Source organism: Phodopus roborovskii, unplaced genomic scaffold (genome assembly GCF_943737965.1).
Source record: "Phodopus roborovskii unplaced genomic scaffold, PHOROB, whole genome shotgun sequence".
NCBI lineage: Eukaryota > Metazoa > Chordata > Mammalia > Rodentia > Cricetidae > Phodopus > Phodopus roborovskii.
The window spans coordinates 3,273,911-3,298,768 of record NW_026125546.1 but is presented as its reverse complement, the minus strand read 5'-3'; the positions used below and the strand labels follow the sequence as shown (position 1 = coordinate 3,298,768).

General features: G+C 41.5%; 1 protein-coding gene across 1 annotated transcript in view; it reads right to left on the bottom strand.

Annotated features, from left to right (window-relative positions):
- Slc25a13 (solute carrier family 25 member 13) overlaps positions 1-24,858 on the bottom strand; it is a 176,690-nt gene that overhangs the window by 30,090 nt on the left and 121,742 nt on the right. Inside the window, exons 13-14 of the mRNA XM_051177139.1 lie at positions 24,336-24,416; positions 655-795 (exon numbers count right to left, since the gene is read on the bottom strand). Coding sequence (XP_051033096.1) covers positions 655-795; positions 24,336-24,416 — 222 coding nt within the window. The remainder of the gene's footprint in view (positions 1-654; positions 796-24,335; positions 24,417-24,858) is intronic.

Here is a 24,858-nt window from a genome sequence, read left to right as displayed (position 1 = left end):
AAAGGTAAATTCTTGATGTAAGTATTTGGTTTTGGGGCTAGGGAGATAGCTCAGTTTCTAAGTTGCATGCCATGCAAGGATAAGGATTTTAGTGTGGGTCCCTAGGGCACATATAAAAACTTAGGTGTGGCCAAATGCCTGTAATTCCCATGTTGAGGAGGTAGAGACAGGAGTCATTGGCACTGACTGAAAGCCAGTCTAGCCAACTAGTGAGCTTCAGGTTTGGTAAACCAATAAACAAACAAATAAATAAATAAGGGAAAACAACAGAAGACACCATTGCTGACCTCTGACCATTACATGCTCACACATCTAAACATAGACAACACACGCCCCTCCCCCACGCACGCATGCACATACGCATGTGTGCGCGCACACCCCCCCCACACACACACCGGAGCTGAGAGAGAATATCCAGTTCTAATGTCAGCCAGTGTTGCGCTGAACAATCACATTACAGACATTCTGCATCTTTGTCTCTCAAAGGACAATTTGTTGGCAGATGTCAGGAAGGGACACCTCCTAATTGGCATGATAGTGCCCTATGGGTTCCAACAGTATGTCTTGCCAAGGTGAAGAAATGAACTTCTTCCAAATGTACAGTTATGCCCTTTAAATAACAATAATTAAACAAATGGGAGAAAGATAAGTTACCTTGTAGATGCCAAAGAAGCCCAGGTCTCGTACCACAGACAGAGCACTGACTCTGGGGCCTGTGGTGATCTCTCCGGCCACCTGCAAGCGGATCTTGACGATCTCTAAAGGATTTGTGAAAATTACCTGGGAGCCTCCTGCCTAGACAAGGGGGAAAAAAAGGGAAAATTTAGGGTCAAAACAGAGACATACTAACAGGGCAGGAAGCGAAGAATAACATCCTTGAACAAAGTTTAGGATAATCATTTCAGTTACTATCCATCAATTAGAAAAAGGTGGATCAGCAAGATGGCTAAGTGGGTAAAGGTGCTTGCCACCAGGCCTAAGGACATGAGTTCAATCCCCGAGATCCATATAGTGGAAAGAGAACTGACTCCTTCCAGGTTATTCTGTGACCTCCATTTAGGCTTGCACACACATACACAAATAAATGTAATTAAATTTTAAAAAGGAAATAACTAGGGATTTTAAGTATGAATCCGAAATCCAATTGTGGCACAGAAGGATTCAAGTACAGAAGTCCACCTCCTCAGTGTAGAGAACAAAAGAAGACGAAGGCCAGAGGAAGGCTACTGTTGGCCCCACCTACACAGGAATCCTCAGTGGCATGAACAAGGCCTCAGCATGCACAAGGCTCCTGGTTTGGTCACTATCAACCAGAAAACAGAACAGACTTCAAGAAGCATAAATAATTGCTACCACAATATCCAAGCCAAAGATACAAAGGCAGTAATAAAGACAAAATACAAAGTAACAGCAGGATCTTCAAATACCGCTCTATGGAATTACTATTACAGTTTTATTTATGTATTGCCTGTACGTAGAGTCACTCTATTTACATAAACTAAATGGTACGGCAATACGGTAAAAGCACAAATTTAAATTGGTTATAGCCTAAACTTTGTACACTGTATGCTCATTTGTTCCAGTGATGACTGGATACCACATTCTTGAGAATTTTTACAGCAAATATTTACAGCAAAGAAACCTCATTTTGACACTAAGTCCACATTAATTATAAGCAACTATAATTTTCACAAAGATACAAAGTTTTATGTCCTCCAGCTAAACTAATCATGATGCAGCACAATTCTGAATATTTATTATGAAATGATGTCACTGACAACCAGACCACAGATATGAGGCTAACACAGCTTATAAGATGCCATCACAGTAACAGATAAATTGGGGATCATAGCAAACAAAAGTTGTCCCTGGGAGATTTTTCTATTCTTGGGACTCAATGAACACATGCATCCTTTCAAACCGTCTGTCTGTACTAAATGGAATGCATTAAACTATAACGGTAGTCTCGGAATAAGTATGAAATAATAAAATAGCCAAACAGGAGACTGAGAAACAACATAAATATCTGATGGTGAAGATGGACTGAATGAATTTGTGTATGCCCATGCATTGAATACAAGGTACTAACTATTGTGTTAAATGTTCAATGTGCCTGCTAAGAGTAGAGTATTACAGCATACACAGGAGACCCACACCAAAGGGATACTGCAGCGGTGATAACATTACAGTGTAATTTCTATCTTGGTATATTTTAAATTTCTGTATAGATCATGTGTTACCAGAACAATGTTAATTTAAAAAGTGGAAGAAAGCTGGGCCATGGTGGCTCACACATTTAATCCCACCACTCCACAGACCAGAGGCAAGCAGATCTCAGTGAGTTCGAGGCCAGCCTGTTCTATTCGGTAAGTTGCAGGACAGGCTTCAAATACTACACAGAAACCCTGTCTCAAAAAAAACAAAAACAAAACATACGTGGAAGAAAATGTTCATTTACTGTTTTTCTCTTTTCACTAATTTAATATTGTGGTGGTTTGAATAGGTATGGCCCCCATAGGCCCATGTGTTTGAATACTTGACCCATAGAGAGTGACACTATTAGGAGGTGTGGTATTGTGTAGAGTAGGTGTGGCCTTGTTGGAGGAAGTGTGTCACTGTGGAGTCTTACATGCTTAAGCTACACCCAATGTGACAAATAAGTCTCCTTCTATCTACCAAGATATAGAACTCAGCTCCTTCTCCAGCACCATGTCTGCCTGCACACTGCCATACCCCACAATGACTATAATGGCCTAAACCTCTGAAACTATAAGCCCCCCACAAAATAGTTTTCTTAGAAGAGTTGGCATGGTCATGGTGTCGCCTCACAGCAATAGAAGCCCTAATAAGACAAGTATCTCCATCAAGACACATTTGTTTAATAAAAACAAACTTGTGTCCCTTTCTCCGCATTTACACAGCACTGGTGTTCAATTTCTCAGACACGGGGTACCTCTCCCTGTCCGCTCCTACCATGTTTCGCCCATTCTCTTCTCTAAAGTTTTCCAAACAACTTGGGAGGTCCCAGGAAGTAGGAAATAGAGCCTAGGATAGCATGTTCCAGGGATGCTGTGTCCTCCCAGTTCACACAAGGATAATTTGTCCTCTGTTCAGAAGAGCTGTGCTTGTCCGTACATTCCTGCAGGAACCTGGATTAAAGCGCCTACTCCTGCCACCCTAGAGTATGCTGTGGACTTAACACCATATGCAGTCAATTGATGAAGGAGATGGGAGATGTCATTCTGTAAATATATTTCTCTTACTGGTTAATGAATAAAGCCCTGTTGGCCAATAGGAAAGCAAGATAGGTGGGACTAGGAGACAAAGACAGTTAATTATGGTTATAGTTTTCCTTAGTTAGGATTAAAGATAAATTACATATAGGACTTTAGACTCACAAAAATAGGATAGATGATGGAATGTTTTCTTTAAATCTTGCTAAGTGTTAATGAACTAAATATTGTTAACTGTAGTTCTTATTTGATAACTGTTTTGTTATATATTTTACTATGTGATAGTTAAAACCCTTCTTATTTAGGCAGAAAAGAGGAGATGATGGGATATTTCATTCTGTAAATATAAGCAGGACTAGGAGACAAGGAGGATTCAAGGAGAGGTAGGAGGAGATTCAAAATATAGGACCAAGAGAGCAGAGGTCCGAACCCTTTTTCCGGTAAGCCAAGACCACGTGGAAATATTTAGATTAATAGAAATGGGTTAATATTTAAGACAGAGCTAGCCAATAAGAAATGCTAATAACAGGCCAACAGCATTATATCTAATACAGTGTCTCTGTGTGTTATTTGGGGCTGGTGTGGCTGTGGGACCAGGCTGGTAGGAAAAGTGCTCATAACATGAAGGTTAGCAGGAAGAGAATGAAATGAACTTAGTCACTATACAAGTACTGAGGGGAGATTGTCTTAGTGCTTCTGGACCCAGGTTCCCTTCATATCAAAGTGAAGATCATTAACAAATTCAAAAATGCACTGTAAAAGAGGATAGGTCCCAGCTCACTGATAAGAACACTCAAGGTCCTGGGTTTGGCTCCTAGCCCTACAAGCAAACAAACAAATCTATGGGACAAAACTGTTGAGAGTGACCACTAGGATGGAATTAGCCTAAGGGCTGGTTTCTCTCTCACTTTTGTTGTCTTCAGAGTAGAAACTTACATGGAGCATACAATGCAAGGGGCAGGAGGCCAGGTTACAAAGAGGCACTACCGCCTGCAACCCCAACGGCTGATTTCTTAAAGCCCCAGTCAGGCAATCCAACACATCCTCACCCAGCCTCTCTCACAGCAGGTAAGTAGGCAGCTGAGTGCCCCCATGTGAAGACACAGCCTCAGATCACTCATCTGGCAAATCTGCCTCATTCGTTATAAGAAGCAAAGAGATGCTGCCTGTGTACCAGCCGGGTGCTGGAGGTGGCACAATGGATCTACACGTGCAGGTTAATTCCCTTTCCCACGAGGCGCTGGCTGGTTCCGTGCTCTGGCCAGGTCACATTCCACTGTGGAGCTTTTAAGGAGCAGTGACTTCTGCACTCCACACCAGATAACTAATTAAGAATTTCTGTCTCTCTGCTTGTTAAGATTCTCCCTATGTTATTACGCACATGGAGGACTGAAACCTTCACTATGCAATCTGTAGGATGTCTGTCAATTCTGAGGGTTTTCTCATAGAAAGCTATGATTTCTAATTCCAATTTCAGAGAATAGTTTTTATGCTTTCCTTTGATCTTACAGCCAAGCATTACCATTATCAAAGGTATAATTTTTAGGCACAGAATTGTCTCATTATTTTATTTCTTTACAAACACCTGTAAAAGTTAACTACGTAGCCAATAAAATAGGAACTTAGTCTCAAGACCCTAACCCAAGACAATAAACAGACAGGAATTCTTAGGACTAGCAGAGCTAGATTGCAAGTTAAGGACAGATAACATAAGAGAAAAAGTACACTTCATAGGGCTGCTGGGACTAGATTATCAGAGAAGAAATGGTAGTGGTACCAGGAAAATGTAATAATTAATATATATATACACACACACACACACACACACACACACAAACCCTAGCCCCTGGCAGACTAAGAAAGTAAAAAACCTACAGACCCAAAGTGGCACACTGGAAAGGTATCGAAGATGAAACAGGTCCTTTGGGGTCTGGCTGGAAGGAAATGAGACTTGAAGGCACCGAGCGAAGATGCTTATCATTAGGCACACAGTGTCTGGGCATCTCCAGGGCTTGATCACTGCACAACACACTCACCGCCTGCTGCTCTTCCAAACTCATGATCTATTGTCCATTCATGTACCTTAGCCATGTCCCTCCTCTGCAGAGATCAAAGATACCTCAAATGGGCCAACAATGAACAGGAACTCCTATTGTACCAAAGGCTTTGTGTCCCTCATCACTTTCGAGCTCTAGCTGTGCGAAGATACTGGCTTCTGTGTACGTGTGATTTCTGTCACAAATCATTCTCTTGTGACATTCTGGAGTCTCTGGCAAGGTTCAAAGAAGACTTGCAATACTGAACTCACAGTGGCATATTGTACCTACGGCGAGGGTACTGACTTCTCTACGAGAATCTTGTTCTTGGTTCTGTGACTGACTCTAGCTAAGAAAGAAATACAGACTTGTTGAGGAGGTTTGAATGAGAAACATTTCCCCTTAGACTCTACTATCTGAAACTTTGCTTTCCAGTTGGTTGCACAGTCTAGAGAGACTGCATAGAGGTGTAGATTTGATGGAGGAAGTACATCAAGGTGGGGTGGTCTTTAAGAGTTTAAAGTCTTATCCCAATTCCAGTGTGTTCTCTGCTTCATACTTGCCATTAAAGATCCACATTACTCAGCTTCCTATCCCTGCTGTCACATTGATCACTAGCTTCCTTACTTTCCTGCCATGATGGACATGTAGCTCTCTGGGACCATAAGCCCAAATAAACTTTTTCTTCCATGAGTGCTTTTGGCCATGGTGCTTTATCACTGCAACAGAAAAAAGGAACTGATACGCTGCAGACTATTTATCCAATATTGATTCTCTAAATGTTTTATAAACACTCATGTTCAAAGTTGTGCTAAAAGCCTGGTTTGGTGGCTCACTCCCTGTAATCCCGGCATTTGGGAGATGGAAGCAGGCAAGAAGACCAAGTGTTCTTTGGCTATATAGAAAGTTTGAGGTCAACCTGGGCTATGGAAGACCTTTTCTTAAGTCACCCACTTCTTTCCCCCAAAATAAGTAAAGTTCACCCCAGGAATTTTTTAAGTGCAAGACAGCATCCCAGCTTTTAGAGAACTTAAAGTAAGAACAGAAATAATAATGAACATCTAGTTCATGTCCTGCATGGCCACTTGGGTGCTGCTTGGCATGTACTAAGTGTCCCTACATATGGTAAACACAGAGAGAGGTCAGAGCAATTGTTGAAAGTTAAACAATTTTACGGAAGTCACAGTTGATTATGGCCAAGCTGAGACACCTGTGCTTCAGAAAGTGTGTGTATTTAGAGGTGGAGCTTCCAGAATGAGAATTAAGTTAAAAGGAGTTTTGTTGCATGTTTGTTTTTTCAGTGGGGAGTAAGACAGGGTCTGGCTATGGCTGGCCTAGAACTTGAGTTATAGATGATGCTGGCTTCAAACTTATACGATCTTCTTGCCTCTGCTACCTAAGTGCTGGGATTTCATGTGTTACACTACTATGCCCCATTAAAATATAGTCTTTAATTAAGGAGGGCCTCAATCCAATATAACTAATATTCTTATAAACAGAAGAAATTAAACATAGACATACAAGAGTACAGAGATAAGACCATGTGAGACACAAAAAGTCGGCCCAGCGCTTGGAAAGCTAAAGGTAAGAAGCCCATCATTAGTTTGAGGTCAACTTGAGCTATATAACAGAGTTCCAGGATAGACTAGGGTATACAGCGAGACCTATACCCATGAAATAAAAGTCACAGAGAGAAGGCAGCCATCTGTAGCCAAGGAGGGTGGTCTCAGAAGAACCAACACCAAGGATCAGCACCTTGGTCTCAGGGACTTCTAGCCCTCAGATAAATGAGAAAATGCACTTCTAAGCCAACCAGACAGCAACTAGCACTTGCATGTTAGCAGTCTCTGCATATAGGCCAGCAGTTTACCCAGGGCTACAGAACAGCAAGCAGAAGAAACAGCATGTAAGAAAAAATAATTAGTATACATAGCAAAGTTAAGGTCCAGATAAGACAATTCAAAGGCGGGCAAGGAATTCCTATCTTCATTGTTTTGGGACGTGTGAAGACAAAATATCCACTGTCAACAGAAGAGAGCTTAGGATTCAGGTGTTCAATCCTTGGTGTTGTTAAACATGACAGTTAGCCACAAGGGAACTGTTGAAAACAGTTGAGCCACTTCCCCCTGACTCACAGGCATGAGTGTGCACGTGCACAAGCACGCAAGCGCGCGCGCACACACAATCATAAAAGTGTTGGTTTGCATGTGGTTCAAGAGCCATTGGCTGCACACAATGTAGTGTGAAAAGACCCACTGTAACACATGAATCACAATGTCAGCCAGGAAGGTAAGTGTGACAAGACTTATAGCCCGGTTATTTACTGTGTACCGGGCATCATGCTAACTTGGGGGTGGGGTTGAACTTCATGATGTTGTCACTTTTTTTTCTCTCTTTTTAATGAACAAATGAAGGCTGGGGGTTGGGTTAACTTACATAGCGTCACACAGCGAGAAGGTAGGGCTTAGATGCTGGCCTGGGTCTGAGAACATATTTATACTTCTTTTTGTTGTTGTTGTTGTAACTTTGAGAGAGGTTCTCACTATGTAGACCACACTGGCCTCAAAATCAAAGAGCTCTGCTTACATTGCTGGATGAAAGGTAGGTATACCTCTTATGTTAGCAGGAAGGCCCTGTCCATAAAGCTTGGCTCTAGACCAGTGTTCTCAACCTTCCTAATGCTTCGACCCTGTAATTACCTCATGTTGGGGTAATTCCCAACCATAAAATTATTTTTATCTGCTACTTCATAACTGTAATTTTGCTACTGTTATGAAATGCAATATAAATATCTTACACGCAGGATATCTTATAATTGACCCCCAAAAGGCTTACTAACCACAGATTGAGAACCAATAGTCTATATAGAACAGATGGTTATGTAAGAGAATGGCCAAAAATGAGACCACTGAGCCAAATCATGGGCAGATGAGGCTGGGGAGGACTGAGCCCTGACCACCATGCTGAAGAGTATAATGCATATAGTGTAGCACACGAACGGACATAGACTATTTAGGAAGGAGAGCATCCAAGACTTGGGAAGAGGCTTAGATAACAAAGGGGTATGTTTGGTGCTAATTTGGGAAAGAGGGACCAAGCCATGGTAGCAATTAGGGTTTTAGCAGATTGGGTGAGAGATAAAAGATACAATTAAGATAATTGTGTCTGTAATAAGAAAGGGAAGGGGTGATAGGCACCAGGTGCAATAAAGACCAACAAGGTTTAGAATACAGAATGAAAGGTAAGGTCAAAGGAGTTGAGTTTTTGCAGCTATTTCACAGGATGGAGAATAAGGAGAACCGTGTGAACACTAAATGTTGAGTTGGGAAATGAGATATTACCATTCACGAGTGCTTTCCTCTTTCATCATCAAGATCATCTCTGTGTTGCCATTGTAACTTAGAGTGTCAGAATATTATTTTTGCCATCATTTCCAAGGGGGTTTGGCTTTGGTTATGTATCGGGACTTGAGCTGTTCTTCTCATGCCACGTAGTTCAGGCTGGCCTACAACTTACTTTCCAGGAAGTCTTCAGATTTTCTTTTCTTCTTCTCTCATATACTATATATCCCTACTGCAGTTTCCCATCCTTCCACTCCTCCCAGATCCCCCCTTCCCCGCCCCGGGGAACGATGGCAAAAATAATTTTCTGATACTCTACAAGAAGTTACAACGGCAACACAGAGATGACCTTGATGATGAAAGAGTTTAAGCACTCCTGAGTGTTCCTGCTAAACTCAACACAAACAGCCTGCAAGACACAGCAGGCAGCCAAGTAGCCAAACACAATGTATGGCTGTATCCATACCTGCTGGCTGGGGACCCAGAGTCACAAGGTCCTACTGTGTGTACACAGCAGAGCCTATGTGTGTACACATGACCCATAAATGGGTATGTTAGGTGCCATGTGGATTCTTACCCAGGCATACTGAACAAAACCATCTGACAATCCACTTCATTTCACTGAACACCAGCAGAAGAAGATTCTGCTGCATTTCTAAAAGGCAAGAAGCTGATGTTCAAAAATATTACATATCTTCAGAGTAGAAAGACAGAACTGGCATATCCAAAAAGAGTTTATAGCTCAACTTTTGTTTGCAAATAAGTATCATTAGCAGGAAATAGCTATGTAAAATACACAGGATGAAAATGAAGAAAATTACAGGTTTTGTGGTTTGTTCTAACAGAGATAAAAGATTCGAAGACTAGGGAACCACCTATTGTTATTAGAAAGATTCAGTGCTATAAATGTATGTTTGCCCATAACTCACTTTAAAATGCATATGCTATAAAAGAAAAAACAAAACACATTTTCTTCTAATTAAGTCAAATATTGTTGAAATGTAATTTTCTCCAAATTAATTTAACATTCAAAGCAATTTTCCTAAACAAAATCTCCATTCATTTTTCTGAAGATGTTCTTTTAAAAAGGCATCCTGAATAAAGTCATGTAGAGGTTTTTATTTTATTTTATTATTTTATTTTATTGTAGAGGATTTTATTTTATTCATCAATTAGTCCGTCAAAAATTTTTACAGTGTAGCATGGATAAACAAAGAAATCCAAACCAGAGGGGGCACAGATCCTACTGAAAGCCTCACACAGGCCGCTCAGCCAGTGGAAGGGGGAGGCAGCTTCTGCCCTGTACACAAACGTGCCAGCGTCCTAGTTAGTTGCTGTATATTGATATTTTCTCCTTTAAAAGAGGAATGGTTCTGCTGCGTATCCTTTATCAACCATGATAAAGGAATCCAGTTCGCCAATCTTTCTGGCACAGACTCCAGCTTCTATTAACTACTACATCCTATGATTCTCATCTTCATCTAGAACACATTTAGCCAGGGGTCCTGTATGCCAGGAGAGACCCAGACACTGACAATACAATGCAAGCATCAAAAGATGTTGCATTCAGTTTATATTTGTCAAGCTGCAGTTTGCTAGTTAGGAGGGCTTTCCCAGTAGAAGCAATACAGTGGACTTTAACAGCCAACAGCTCTTTCTTTCTTTCTTTCTTTCTTTCTTTCTTTCTTTCTTTCTTTCTTTCTTTCCTTTTCCTTCCTTCCTTCCTTCCTTCCTTCCTTCCTTCCTTCCTTCCTTCCTTCCTTCCTTCCTTCCTTTTTCTTTAAGACAGGAACCCTCCACATAGCCCTGGCTGCCCTGGAACTAGGAACAAGGTTGGCCTTGATCTTATAGGTCCTCCTGAGTGCTTAACATCTCCTTCATTCCTTTAATTTTTGAATGTGCAAGCTCTGTAGTCCTTCTGGCCGTCTAAGCACCAAGATGTACAGGACTTCCCTCTAGGAAGGTTTCCCTCATCTTCCACACACACTGTAAGCTGCTGCTAAAATCATCTCCCAAAGGTTCCTGACAACATCAACTGTACATAATGTCCTACAAGTCCCTTTCTGGAACGACAAGGCTCCCTAACAACCAGGACAAAGAGCAGTCTTTCATTTCTGGTGCTAATGATGGGCCTTGTGCAGGCTAGGCAGGCACTCTACCACTAACCTCCATCCTCAGCCCTTGGAAAGGCAGCCATTGCTAGACTCACTTGCCAGGAATGAATGGCCCCTAGGTGTGATCAGAAATGAGTCATGACTATTACGCCTTGGATGACAATGCCTCACATACTCTTTGTCTTCCTCCCTCCTCTCAAGAGGCCAGAGTCTGCCATTTGTGGGGTACTTGCACTATAGCAAGTACAGTGCTGAATCCCACACTGACATCTTTGGCCTCTATTCACACCATAGGGGCTCTGCTGGCCCTGCCTTTCAGGAGATGAGAATGGAGCGATGAGCCCAGACTGGCCTAATTTCAAACCAAAGCTCAGGGCCTTTATTCTGATTTATTATTTATTTGAGTGCCTGCTTATGTCTTTGATCAATCTGATCATCCAGACCAGTGTTTCCATGACTCGGTGATGCTTTTGTCAAGCAAATAAATAAAAGATTCAGACACGTGACAGAAATACAAGGAGACATGGTTTTTAAATGAATGGAATTGGTTTAACAACTTTATCCCATTTTTCTTGTAAATTAGTCAAACAAACCCCCACATCATTAAAATTTGAATCTTCAAGGCCTGCTTTAGACTCACTCAGAAATGCATAACTAGTAACAATTTCCATTTTATTCAGATGGGCTTGCAAAGTGGTTACTCTGGTCGGTATAGATTTTATGTAAATACAACATTAGTTCAGGATCAGAACAACAGATACCTCACCTCTATAAACATACACCACAGTTCACACCTCTGTCCAACAGTTTTGGCTGTTGTAATTCTTGTCTGCCTCCCGTCTTAGCAAATTCACCTTTACACCCCGTGGCTTGAGAGCACCAAACAGGGAAATGGCTGTGGAAGCTGCAACTATGCCAGCATGGAGCCCACACTCCAACCTTCTCGAATGAGCATCGTTCTCTCCACACAAAGCATCATCATTTCCAAAATGCTCTAATTTTTCACATGATATGATTTCTTGGGGCTCAAAGCAAAATTATGGTTTTTTCTTCTAATATCCCCTCTCACTAAAATGGGCTAGATGGATAGTCTGCAAAGCACCTGAAACGTGGCTTCTATCACAGCTTCTTTTGGTCAATGCCCAGATGTTATTATAAGCTTGTCATCTTTGCTTCCTTACAAGTTTGCAAGCCCAATTCCTCTTCCCTGTTACAAAAAGGCGGCCTTCGCTGTTGATGTTTCTGAATGTGCTAGGAACATTATGGTTGGGGGTGAGGGTACAGTTAGTTCATTCACACAAACAGATTTCCAAAATAAATATTTAGAAGGGCAACATAACTTTGATATACTACCCTATTCTTCTAAATACCCAAAGAACAAGGACCTTCAAGAAACCTCATAAACTGACAATATTCTTTAGGTAAAATGGGAACAGACAAGATAGGTTTTCCTGTTACATATGCCTCCCAGTCATTATCATGACTGGAGACAGTATCAGTCTTCATCTGCAGGAGCTCCTCCTCTTCCTTTTTTCTCAATCCATTTTCTTTCGTTTGTCTGAACATAAGAAGCCTCTCTGCAAACAGTCCTCACTAAGTTATAAAGGTTTAAAAAAAAAAAAAAAAAAAAAAAAAAAGAAGTCTCCAGCTAACAATCTTAAGAACACTAACAGCCTTTCTTTAAAAACAATTGAAGCCAGGCTGGGTGGTAGTGGTGTATGCCTTTAATCCCAGCACTCAGGAGGCAGAGGCAAGTGGATCTGTGAGTTCGAGGCCAGCCTGGTCTTCAACGAGAGTTCCAGGACAGTCTCCAGTCCTACAGAGAACCCTGTCTACAAAGACCAAAAAAAAAAAAAAAAAAAAAAAAAAAAAAGGCAATAAATATATATATACATATATGTATATATGTATATCACAATATAATTTCTGCTATGTTTTAAACTAAAAGCATTAAATATATCCATAATTTAATCACCTTCATTTAATTTGAATTCACAAGGTAGATACTTATAGCTACTTAAAAAATTAAGTGGCAAAATGTATATGAATAATATGTATCTTGATATTTTAATTATGCTCAATTGAATGTACTTAGATTTAAAGTGCTTTTCACAAATGACATGTGCTAAGAATATCTAATTGCACATTGACATTCTAAAATATGTGCTTACGTGTGTCAAAAATAGATTAATATAAAGTTATTGGATGACTTTTTTCAAACCAAATACATTATTTTGCTTATTTAGATGCAAACAAAATTGTTCATACAAATAAGTTCTATACTAGTAAATGCTTAATGATGTGTCACATTAATATGAACATATACAATTGTGACAGCATTTGAGGTTTGAGTAAGTAGGAAAATAGGTTTCTTAAGAATTCTTATGTTCAATGTATTTTTCCAGTTACTCATCCTGACTTGATGTTAATAGAAGCATCAAAATAATTCAAATGCAGGCCAAGTGTTTTTATTCTTTATAGAGATCACAGATAGAAAACATATTTATTAAGTAACAATAGCTGTATGAAATTAATGTGCATCGCTCAAAAGCAGGTACAGAAGACAGACATTCAGCAGCCACCCAGACAAGCTGGCAAATGTGACCAGTTGCAAGTGGTCATTCAAGGTCATTCATTCCATGCTAGGTGAGGTCCCTTACAAGAAGTATCCTCACTGTCCCACAATTGGGAAATCCTTATTCCAAGTTGAAAAATAATTACCACTGCATATCTTTTGACATTGGGACATGATGTTATGTTCAGCCTTAAGAACTACACAATCTGGTTTTTAAAAAAGAAGAATCACAAGTTTCATTACACTTTTAAGTAAGGTGACCATTTTGTATTGGGCTGAATTCATAGCTACTTCAGCAACATGTGTGTTGGACATGCCTAGAATCCTAGCCATTATAACCTGAATCATACAATTCAAAATTTGTACATAAATCTCTACCTCTATGTACCTCAGAATGCGGCTACTTTTTGAGCTAAGTCTTTTTTAAAGATGAAATTCAAATACAATGAAGCCATAGGGTTGGCCCTACTTTGTGACTAATGTCCTAAGAGGTTAGGACACACACAGCACACTAAGAGTGACACTGTGAAGATACAGAGAGAATGTGGTCATTCTTAGAAACCACATCTGGCAAGACCTTAGCCTTGACCTTCTAGCAATGCTGAACTCTGGAGAAAATGAGTAACTGCTGCTTAGGCCACCTGACCTGTGGGACTTTTCTCTGGCAGACTCAGTCTACTCAACACTGAAACTATGGCTCTGTACATGCTTAACCACCAAACAATATGAGGTTCTTCTCCTTTTGATTGGATATATGAATTTCACAACTCTGAAAAGAAGGAAAGAGCAGATTCTTCTTACCATTTTATTATTTGTTCCTGAGATAGCAAACTGGAATGTTCTATAATTAATGTTTTAACCACATCACAAGGCAGAAACAAGACTATTATGTTTACACACTTTATAAACATCAAATTTCATATTTTCAGCTTCATGGGGTTTTAATAGGATCTTAGAAGTCTGACCAGAAAAGTGGAATCTATTTGACATTAAAAAGCAATTAAGTTAGGGACCTGTTAAACGTGTTGACATTCGGGGTCTGCCTACTGTGACTACTACCACCAGAATCAGATAATGCTTAGCTGGGTGTTGGTGTCTAGTATCTTAATAACTCTAGGAAACCTTTGGTCAAATCTCTTCAAACTTTTGTATCATAAGCCCGCCCCCCCCCCACTTATTAGAAACCAGATGATAGCTCCAATGTTTAAAGTGTCCTGAATCCTGAATCACACTGTTACTGCTGAAGAGAGGAAAGGAAAAAAAAAAAATCAGCAACAAGATATCTGGCTGGCTGAGTGTCTGACATGAAAGCTAGACCTTTCTAGACAAAGACTGTTTCCTCGCATCCAAAGGCAGCTGTGATCCATGCACAGCAATGTCTTAATGTGTTCAGGCTGCTATGCCAAAATATCATAGAGTAGGACCCCATGCAGTCAAATTTTGTCAACTCGGCACAACTAGAGTCATCTGGGAAGACAGTGCCTTAATTCTTTGTCCCCACCCCTGGACAGAGGGTCCTGTGTTGTGTAGGAAAACTAGCTGAACAATCCTCCATGATTTTTGCTTCAGTTCCTGCCTTGAGTTCTTGTTCTGACTTCTCTTCATGATGGACAATAAAATGTAAGCTGAAACAAACCCTTTCGTCTTCAACTTGATTTTGGTCACGGCCTTTATCACAGCAACAGAAAGCAAGCCAGACAGTCACATGCAAACAACACTAATTGCTTTCTCAGGGTCCTAACCTAGAGGTTAGATGCCCATGGCTGGGTGCCAGCGCAGCACAGGCTACCTTCCTAGTTCACATGTACCATTTTTCTGCTATGTCCTTGAATGTCAAAGCAAGGAAAAAAACTGTGTGCTCACAATTTAACCCACATCTCAGAGTGGGGCTTGCTGCTTCTAATGCCAGCATATTAAAATTCCATTGTATGAACTGGAAGAAGAAATAATTACTGAGCCCAGAGCATCCCAGAGTCATCAGCACCATCAGGTATTGTTCTTACTTTTGCCTTCAGTCATCTCTCTACAGAAAGTTCTTAACGAGGCATGTGGAGGTGTATAGTCGGTGGAACTCTGTTCCACATCAAGGTTCTAGTCCCGTCCCCATGAAACCTCCTACAGTGACTTCAATGGAGAGGCTCCCTAAGCTTCTCAAATTTCTCCAAATTTGGATATTGCTATGGTTAGCATTATTTTTTTTTTTTTTTTTGGCTGTTCATCAGCTCCTTTTTTAATCCTCTCTTTTATGATTCTTTCATGGCTTTGACATGACAATTTTACAAGTTAACTATTCAGTAAAACTCTTCTCTACTTAAAACATTAGACATCATAAATAAACTATACTAAATTGTCACCAGTCATTATCTTCATCCTGTTCTTGGGGTTCTGAATGTATTCGAGGGTTGTTTGTTATTTTTGGAAATGAAGTCAAGTAAAATAAATAGGTACTTTTCAAAGGCTGGTTCAGTTACTGAGTGCTCATGGAATATTTCTTTATGAAATAAATGTCCTTGATAAGGCAATATGTGGGCATGGCTACAGCTGTTCCCTGACGCCCATCAGTTCCTTTATCCATTCTTTCTGGAGTTAGCACTGTGCCCCATGGGTCATCCATCTGTAAGTTAATAAACCATTCCACCTGGAATATATAACTATCCTCACCGACTCTTTCTAGCTAAATATTTAGTCACCTGATACAGTTTTTAGGCTATGTAAAAAAATTTCCCCTGGAATATTTCAAATGAAAACAATAACAAAAATTTAAAATGATGAAACCAATCATTAAATTCTCATCAAATTACAATAAACTATACTGATATAAGCAACCCCCCCAAAAATTCAATAAAACTAATACCAATAGCAACCCTCTATTACCTGATCTGTTACAGCAGAGCAGCATCACAGAAACTCAGTTTAATGAGTTAGCTCCCATCATCTAGTACTTATAAGTAGGACATGTGTAGACTTGTACAGTGAAATTAAAACTCTAAAGTTTAAAAACAAAACAAAACAAAAACCAACAAATACAAAAAACACTGTGAGGTCACATTTCTACAACAAACCTCCATTAAAGAAAGATCCTGAAAATAGGACTTCAATCACTTCAATCTCCTCTCCAGCCTTGACTGCCTCATGGCCACCTGTTCATTACTTGAGGAACTTTTCTCCCTGAGTGGAAATGACTGGGTTTGAAATCTCAAGAGATTTCAAGTTCCATGATAAGGCTGCCTTTGGGTTAGGGTAACCATGCCATTACTCAGGGCTTCCTTACAGAATTCAGAAGTAAAATCAAAACAGTGCAAGAAGGCTCGATGGTGCCCTTGGATGGTGGGAAAGATGCGTCTGCTGCTAAGTGAAGTCCCTCACGACATTTGGGTGGGGCCACAAGCCAGAACTGTGATGTATAAATAAATGAAATCTCCCCACCAAATTTCTTCTCTCAATGAGTAACTGAGTAGAGCACAACTGAGCAACTTGAGTTAATTACCTGGGTCTAGGATGGGAAGCTGAAGAGGTTGAAAGGTCAACCAGAGAGGCCAGGTGGCTAAGGAGAGCATGAAGTGAACTCTTGAGGCAGCAAACACCAGAAGGAGGAGAAACTGACAGCAAACTGAAAAGAGGTGTGGAGAGATGGAAAGTCCCTGTGAGAGGGAGCAACCGGCCATGTGGAGAAAATGTAGGAAGCACTCGGTTTCTAGAACTGCTCAGATTTCAAGAATTCTGCATGTTAGTTCATGATACCCTTGAGGTAAACACTTATTGGTTATTGATATTTTAGTTTAGCTCCCCGGTCAAGAGTAGCAATCTGAAGTGGATTAGTGGACTAGAGAATCAGCAAAAGACAAGAAGAAAACATTGGACCTGCTCTGAAGCCATCTTACATAGAGGGCAAAAGTATGCTCCCCGACAGTGCTCCCCAAATCCATCAGTGTCTTATGATTCACTGCTGTATTGTAGAAAGACAACTGTCCTCTTTCTGAACCTGAGCTACCCTAACAAAACTTGTGTGACCCAAAGACAGTAGTGGAAGAACAGTCCAAAAGACATGTTGAGTTTCTGCTGACAATTTTTTGTTTTATTTTTCTGGACAGGGTTTCTCTTTGTAACAGCCCTGGCTGTTCTGGAACTCATTTTGTAAACGACGGTGGCCTTGAACTCAGAGATCTGCCTGCCTCTGCCTCCTGAGTGCTGGGATTAAAGATATGAGCCACCACCGCCCCAAGCTGCTAAAGATTTTTAAGCGCTCTTTGAGAATCAAATTGTCATGATTTGCAATGCTCAAGCTACATAGAGAAGCAAACAGTAGATGTCCTGGACAACAGCCCCAGCCATTAACAGCTGGCAGCGAAAAATACTGCCAACCATGAGAGTTCATTGCCTTGGTGTGCACTTCACAAAAGGTCTTAGAAGATTCATCCCCAGCAGCCCTTCACTTTAACAGTATGGAGATCCTAAATGAGAATCTCCCAGCTGAGGCCAATCAATACAGAAGGATTTAGAGAAACCACTAAGTCCTCAGCAAAAACTCAGAAGTCAAACCTGGACCAGGACTTGCATGCAGTGTAGGCAAGGATGAAATAAAAGATACATTGCAAGAATAGCCAACTTGAGTTTTATCAATGGCAAGCCGACTTACAAAGATCCTGGCTCAGGGTCCCGCTTGGTGATAGGGCACTTGGCTAGCATGTGTGAGGGTCCAGCTTGACGGTAGAGCATTTGAGTAGCATTGTGAGGGTACAGTTTGGTGAAAGGGCACTTGACTAGCATGTGTGAAAAGCTGGGTTTGATACACAGCTGTATGGTTTGAGTCTGAAATGTTCCCCGAAGACTTATGTTTTCAAAGTGTGGTTGCCAACAGTGGACTTCTGGGAAGTGTCCAGACCATACTAATCCAATGACAGATTCTTAATTTGATAGTGTTACTACTGGGAGGCAGTAAAAATCAACAGGTTGAGTCTAGTTGGGAAGATGGTTACTGAGGCTGTGCTTTTGAAGGTAGAGTCTGTCCCTAGCGTTTTGCTTGCTGTCTACCATGAAGTGAGCAGCACCCTATGACTTCCACACCTTGACACCAAGTCTCTGCTTTGTCATACCCTGGACTGAAACCTGGGAGATGTGAGCCAGCAATAAACCATCAGTGGGTACATTGCCACTGTTAGAAAACCTCATACAGACAGTATTGCAGAAAGAACCAGGAATTTGAAGCCCTCTCAAGGTGGTACAGGGCCTCGGAGTCAGCCATAGCCAGACACCAACAGGTACATCCCTGTCCCCTGAGGAAACCAAGTGTGGCTACATTTGTTTCTATACCTAAAGCCCAAGGGAAACATTCACCTTCACAAATCTAAAATATATATGCTAGGAGTTCAAAAGAGAAGGAAGCCTTTTTTATTTATTTTTTGTTATTTCTGATAATTCTTATAAATCAGATTTGAAAAGCTTTGAAAAGAACACTGTTAATGTGCAAAACGATGGCCCAACCATGTACTTTCTACTCACCTTGAAACCTAGCAGCATGTCTTGAGGACAAAGGTAATGAATTTATGGACAGGAAGGAGTGAGACCAAGATAAATGGAAAGATACACAGGCCCCCACCACCAAAGCTCTCATTGAAATTTGCATTTCACATTTTATTTTTGGTACCGAGAACTGAGCCGGGACCATGACTGAACTCTGAGTCCTCTCCCACTGGGGGATATCCCCAGTGCTCTTTTACTTTTCACCTTGTGACAAAGTCTCACCAAGTTAGCCATCCTGGCCTTGAACTCACTCTGTAGCCCAAGTAAACTTAACTCAGCGTTTAATCCTCATTCCTCAACCGAGGAGCTGCAATTACAGGCCTAAACCGTCCGGTCTAGCAATGAAAATCATGCTTAAGAGCTGTTTTGACTTCAAAGCTCTTTCACTTCGAGAATATTTAATGAGTCTGCTGGCAAGTCACCATGTATTATCTGAGGTCATTGGGATATGTTAATGAATAAAACATTTCCTCCCGTATGTCGAGTGAAGAGGGACAAAGAATATATATATAGACATCATGAGAAATACAAACACCATATAGAACACTTGAAAGTGAGAAGAGCAATGCCAGGGAGAAGGAGGGGAGAAGAGACAGGAAGAGAGAAGGACCTACAACGAGGCAAAGGTGGGGATAATTGAGGTGGGACGCACTGAAACTTTGAGTTTACTCAGCATTGGGTAAAAGCTAGTATTTTAAGTCTCTGAAGAAAGTACTGCAGTCTCCGTTAGAGACCCGCTGTGGGTTAAATGACACTCTGTCCTAAACTACATGAATGTCTATGTAACAGCGCCGTTAACAGGAACATCTTTACCAGATGCGGGCAAGATAGGCAGCATTACAGCATGTAAAAGGAATGGCTCCACTCACTTCTCTTTGATGACAAGCAAAGGGTTAAGAGTGGCACTGAGGGAACAGCAAAGGCTCCGATCTGGGAAGCCTGGGTGCTCCCATAGCACCAGGCTTGAGTGGAGCATTGAAAAGCAAAGGTTTCCATAGATTAGGGATACACTCAGATATAGCACAGATTAGAAGACAGTGAAAAGCTGCCTAACTCAAGCGAGAGGTGATCCCAAGGGAGGAAGAAGGGAAGGCCACCAGGGTAGCTACATATAGAAGGGCCTCCAGCTACACTTTCTGGCTTGCCATTTTAAGATAACCAAGAGGCATACAGACCTTTGTGTCTCCCGCAGTTTTTTCAAAATAAACATTAACTTCAACTAAATGTGATGTAAAAGTGACTAATAACAAAAGTTTGCGTGAAAAATAGCACCTGGGGCCCTGGGGCCCAGAGAGATAGTTAGGCAGTTAAGAACACCAGCTACTCATCCCATGGACCCAAGTTTGAGTCCCACATGGTGGCTACTCCCAGGGGATTCAACACTTTCTTCTGGCTGCCTCAAGCACCAGGCACACAGTTGGTGCACAGACCCAGGCAAAATACCCATAACATAACATAAAATAAAATTAAAAAAGGTTCTAGGGGATCACTGAAATGGTTAAGGGGTTAAGGCACTAACTAACCAGATGCCAAGCTTGCTGGCCTACCTTTAATCACTGGAAGCCATATAGTGGAAAGAGAGCTAACTCTTGCACTTTGTCCTCTTATCTCCACATAGGTGTGTGCATGGACATGCACACACGCACGCACAAGCATATGGAGGTCTGACATTGAAGCCCAGTGTCTTTCTTAGTCTTGTAGCAGGCAGAGTCTTTGACTCACTTTGGCTAGCCTGCTTCCTTTGCAAAATTCCTATCTCTGCTTCCAATAAGCTGAGATCACAGGCAAACTGCCACTTGGCTTTTACGTGGGTGTTGGGGATGGGGGCTTGGGCCCTCATGCTTGTGTGGCAAGTGTTTTACCCACCAAGTCATCTCTCCAGCCCTGGCAGTAATATATTTACCAGACACTTCCAGAACCAGCAGTGTGGTCTTACCAATGACCTTTCCCATGAATGGATACGAATGCACGAATATCAGTTGCATTTACGTGCGTGTTCGCACATGAGCAGCGCACCACATCAGGAAAATACTGGGGCTGTATCACCATGATCACAGCCACAGCCTTTCCAAACACCATTACAGAAACTTATTTTCTGGTGTCATAGAAATAAATTTTAACTAAGTAGAAGCGCTGTAAGATAGGAACTGTTGATACAAGTTTTCTGGTGAATATTAGACTTTCATGCCAGGTAACTTTTCTTTCTTAAAGACCAATAGAACACCATTTGTTTTTCCTTACCTGATAGGTATTTTATAAGATCAAAGGATCAAAACTAAAGGTCCCAGACGGCCCATACCGCTCACCACCGTTTTAACCCTAGCAGCTCTAGGCTTGCCGTGGCTCTCTTGCTGGGGGCCACTGGCAACCTACTTGAGCTGTGGTCACGTTTGCTCTCCTTGGCCAAATTCACTGATAACCTGTCACTACTGGGTACTCAGCCACACTATGCTAAAGAAGGAGCTCTGGCCAAAAAAGCAGAAGGATGGAAAGAAAGGGTGCACATATGTTTTGGGACAGGGAAGCCTGAGGGTCCAAGTTACTTTTCAGAATTCTTCCATCAATGAATAAATTTAAACAGCAGAAGAGCCATTCAGAGAAAAAACACCACCATAAAGATTTCTTTCAGGATTAGGGGATTAAAAACCCCAGTCTTAGCATCTAGCCACTACCAGGCAGTATGGCTCTATTTAAAAAAGGAAGAAAGGAATGAAGGAAGGAGCAGAAAACTCAAGCCAGGGTTCTAAACTAAAACTAATCTCAGTAAGAAATATGAGCTGTTTTTAAAAGTCAACTTTATTTTAGTATTTTTAGTTTCTTCACAAAAAAAAAAAAAACCTATTTTATGAAACTAACAAGGAAACAAGAGATAGGATAAGCCTTATTGTGCTGAAGTGCCAACGACTGTTTCCCTCCAAACATACTGCCACTGCCATTCTTCTAAAATGAGCACATAAGTGAGATTGGCCAAGCACTGTGAAGGTGTAGGTTACAAGCCAATGATTTCTGCATATTTTCCCGTTGTTGTCAACAACATTGTAAAACAGAGAGGGCTTTGTTCAAAGAAATGAACAGCTTTGGTTGCTGTGAGTGAAAAGTCAGCCATGTGTGCCGATGCTCAGCAATAAGGAAGCAAGGTGAGCTCCCAGGGACTTAAAAGTCAAAGCCCAGCCATGCTTGGCTGAGCTAAAGCCAGGAACTGCTCATGTGATGGGAGGTCACAGAATCCTTTGTATTCTCAATTACACAGAGCAAGCCGTAGAACTCATGTCTTTCTATGGTATACACAGGCGCTGAAAGAAATAGCCTAGAAGGAGAGATGCTACTGTGACTTCACACACATACCTGCTCTCTCGCTTGCGCTCTCTCTCTCTCTCTCTCTCTCTCTCATGCACACAGGAACACACACACATGCACGCACGTACCCACCGCCAAAACCATCCATTCTCTCTCCTAGGTTCTTTGCTCCCTCCAAGGCTGCCTAACTGAACTTAAACTCTTCTAACACAGTGGCTAATGTGGGGAGGGGCACAAAACCAGAGACTTGTACTTCAGAGGCCCGCCTTTGAGGTAAAGGGTGGCAACCCTCATTTCACAGATATTTTAAGTAGCTGTAAAGCTGAGTGGCTCCAATTTTAAGCCTGTGTTTAGCTCAGGCTGTGTCTCTTTACAATAGCTAGGCACCACTTCTGATGCCAATCTGGGCCCTGTGTTTGAAATAGGCCACCATACTTGAAAACAAGACCACCTACAGAGGGCACCTTGACAATGCATGCCACGGCCAATCTCCTAGGCACCCCAATGCATGTGCAGGCAAAATGCTTATATTGAGGAAAAAAAAAAAAAAATACATCTCCAGGCTCCGTGCCATGATGGCTGCCTGACTAGAATCATAAAATGAATTTTACGTTTTAAATTCTTACACAGTTCTAACATCATGTGTCTATGAAGCTTAAAAATGTAACTTAATACAAAATGGAACCTCCACCTTTACCTGATCAAAATACCTTGCTGTCTCAAGGTTCTTTACAACTCAGCCTATCTTAGGCTCCCTGCAACATCCTGAAGGACTGGGCTAGATCCAGCCTGTGGAAGCACATACCTAAACATCAGAAAACAGGCTTGAGGGATGACTCGACACATATAGCTCTTCCAGAGGGCCCAGCTCAGTTCCCAGCAAACACCTCAAGCAGCTCACAACTGTTTGTAACACCAGCTCCACAAGACCCAGCTCTCTTGTTAAGGAGCACACATTTGATATGCTTTCACAAACACACACATGCATGTGTGCCTGCCTGTGTGTGCACATGCATGTGTATGCATGTGTGTAAACGTGCGCGCACACATACACACATTAATTAATTAATTAATTAAAAATGAGTGAGCTTCGTTGCTGGAATGGCAAAGGCGGGATTGCTTGAGATGAAGTGCATTTAGGGGGAGCACTTCTGAACTCCTCAAGTCTCTTCTTATTACCGAGTATCCTTTGCATTGGGGACATTAAAGGTTCCCTTTTCCATCCTACATGCTCCTAAATATACAGAATGAGGGACCTACCTGGCCACTTCTCACAGGTCAGTGATCAAAGAGTCAGGCTGCAGCCAAATTCCATCCTCTTATAAAAGTTACCAGGAGCATGACCTCCTGGCAGTTGCTACATTCAGTCTGAGACAGGCAGTGAGCCTCTTCCACACAAGCATTTCATACCATCAGGTATCTGCACCTAAACTCAATGATTTTCAAGGTGGAAAAAAAGTGACCTCATCTTTTCTTGTATAAAAAGTTATGTGAGATCAGAGGGGGGAATATACCAATATTGGGTAGCTTGGGTGATCAAAGTGTGTTTATGTAGTGACCCTTATCTTTAAATGGCTCCAGCCTTTGCTCAAGAGTTAATTTACTTGAAGTATTTGCATTCACATGGACAAACTGGTCCATGGGACACAGCCAGACAATGTTCTGCTGAGCTTTAGAACAAGCTGCGGGTTGCTCAGCCATATCCCAACGCAATCAGTCCACACATTTCTGACAAGGCAGAACACCCTCAGCCATCTGCTTCCCCAGGGGATTTCCAGAAGCATTGGTGGCAGGAAGGTTTGCTGCCACTTGCAAGACGAAGCAAAAGCAGAGAGCTGGAACAGCTGACTTCAAGCTGCAAGCTTTAGTGCTTGACCCAGCAATGGATGCCACAGTAAACAAGATACTGGGAGAAAACTTCAGAAAGGGCTGGCAAAGATCTTTCAAACGCCAAACATTCCCGAGGCAAATGAGACCAGACGGCTGCAGAACCCACCCAAAGCAGTGAGATATGTCAGCAGGCATGAAGAACAGGCAGAGAGACCAGCAGTTTACCCTTCCCATCAGGAACCGCAGCCTGTCTAGGAAACTCTGGCCTTGGACAGGATCTGTGGCCAAACAGAAACCTTAGTACACTTGTGCTGTACACGGCAGAGATACATGTATGAAGAATGAATGGCTTTTCTTTTCCAGTGTAGAAATGTAGAAAGGATACTTACACAGCCACCAGCCAAAATCTCTGCCGAAAGTGGGACCGAGCCATCTTTGTGCATAAATTTATCTCTCACAAAATCATTCACCTTGAAGAGAAATATTTATAGGAGTTGATGAAAAACATAAGAACAACATTAAACATATACATCTGTCAATTTACACTATTTTTTCCCACAGTTGATTGCATGAATTAATGGATTTTAAAATGGTTTTAAAAAGACGATTCATAGCATACAGGTCGTGTGTGTGTGTGTGTGTGTGTGTGTGTGTGTGTGTGTGTGTGTGTGTGCGTGCATAGCAGACATTACAGGTAGAAAAATTCAAAGAAAAGTAGCCAAAAGAACCAAAATTTTTTTCTTTTTTATTGCTCATTTGCTTTTTTTTGTTTTATTATTATTATTATTATTATTATTATTATTATTATTTTGCATGTCGATCCCAGTTCCCTCTCCCTCCCTCCCTCTTACCCTCTCTCCCCCCCTCACATGCACCCGGACCAACCTCCCCTCTCATCCTCCCAATCCAATT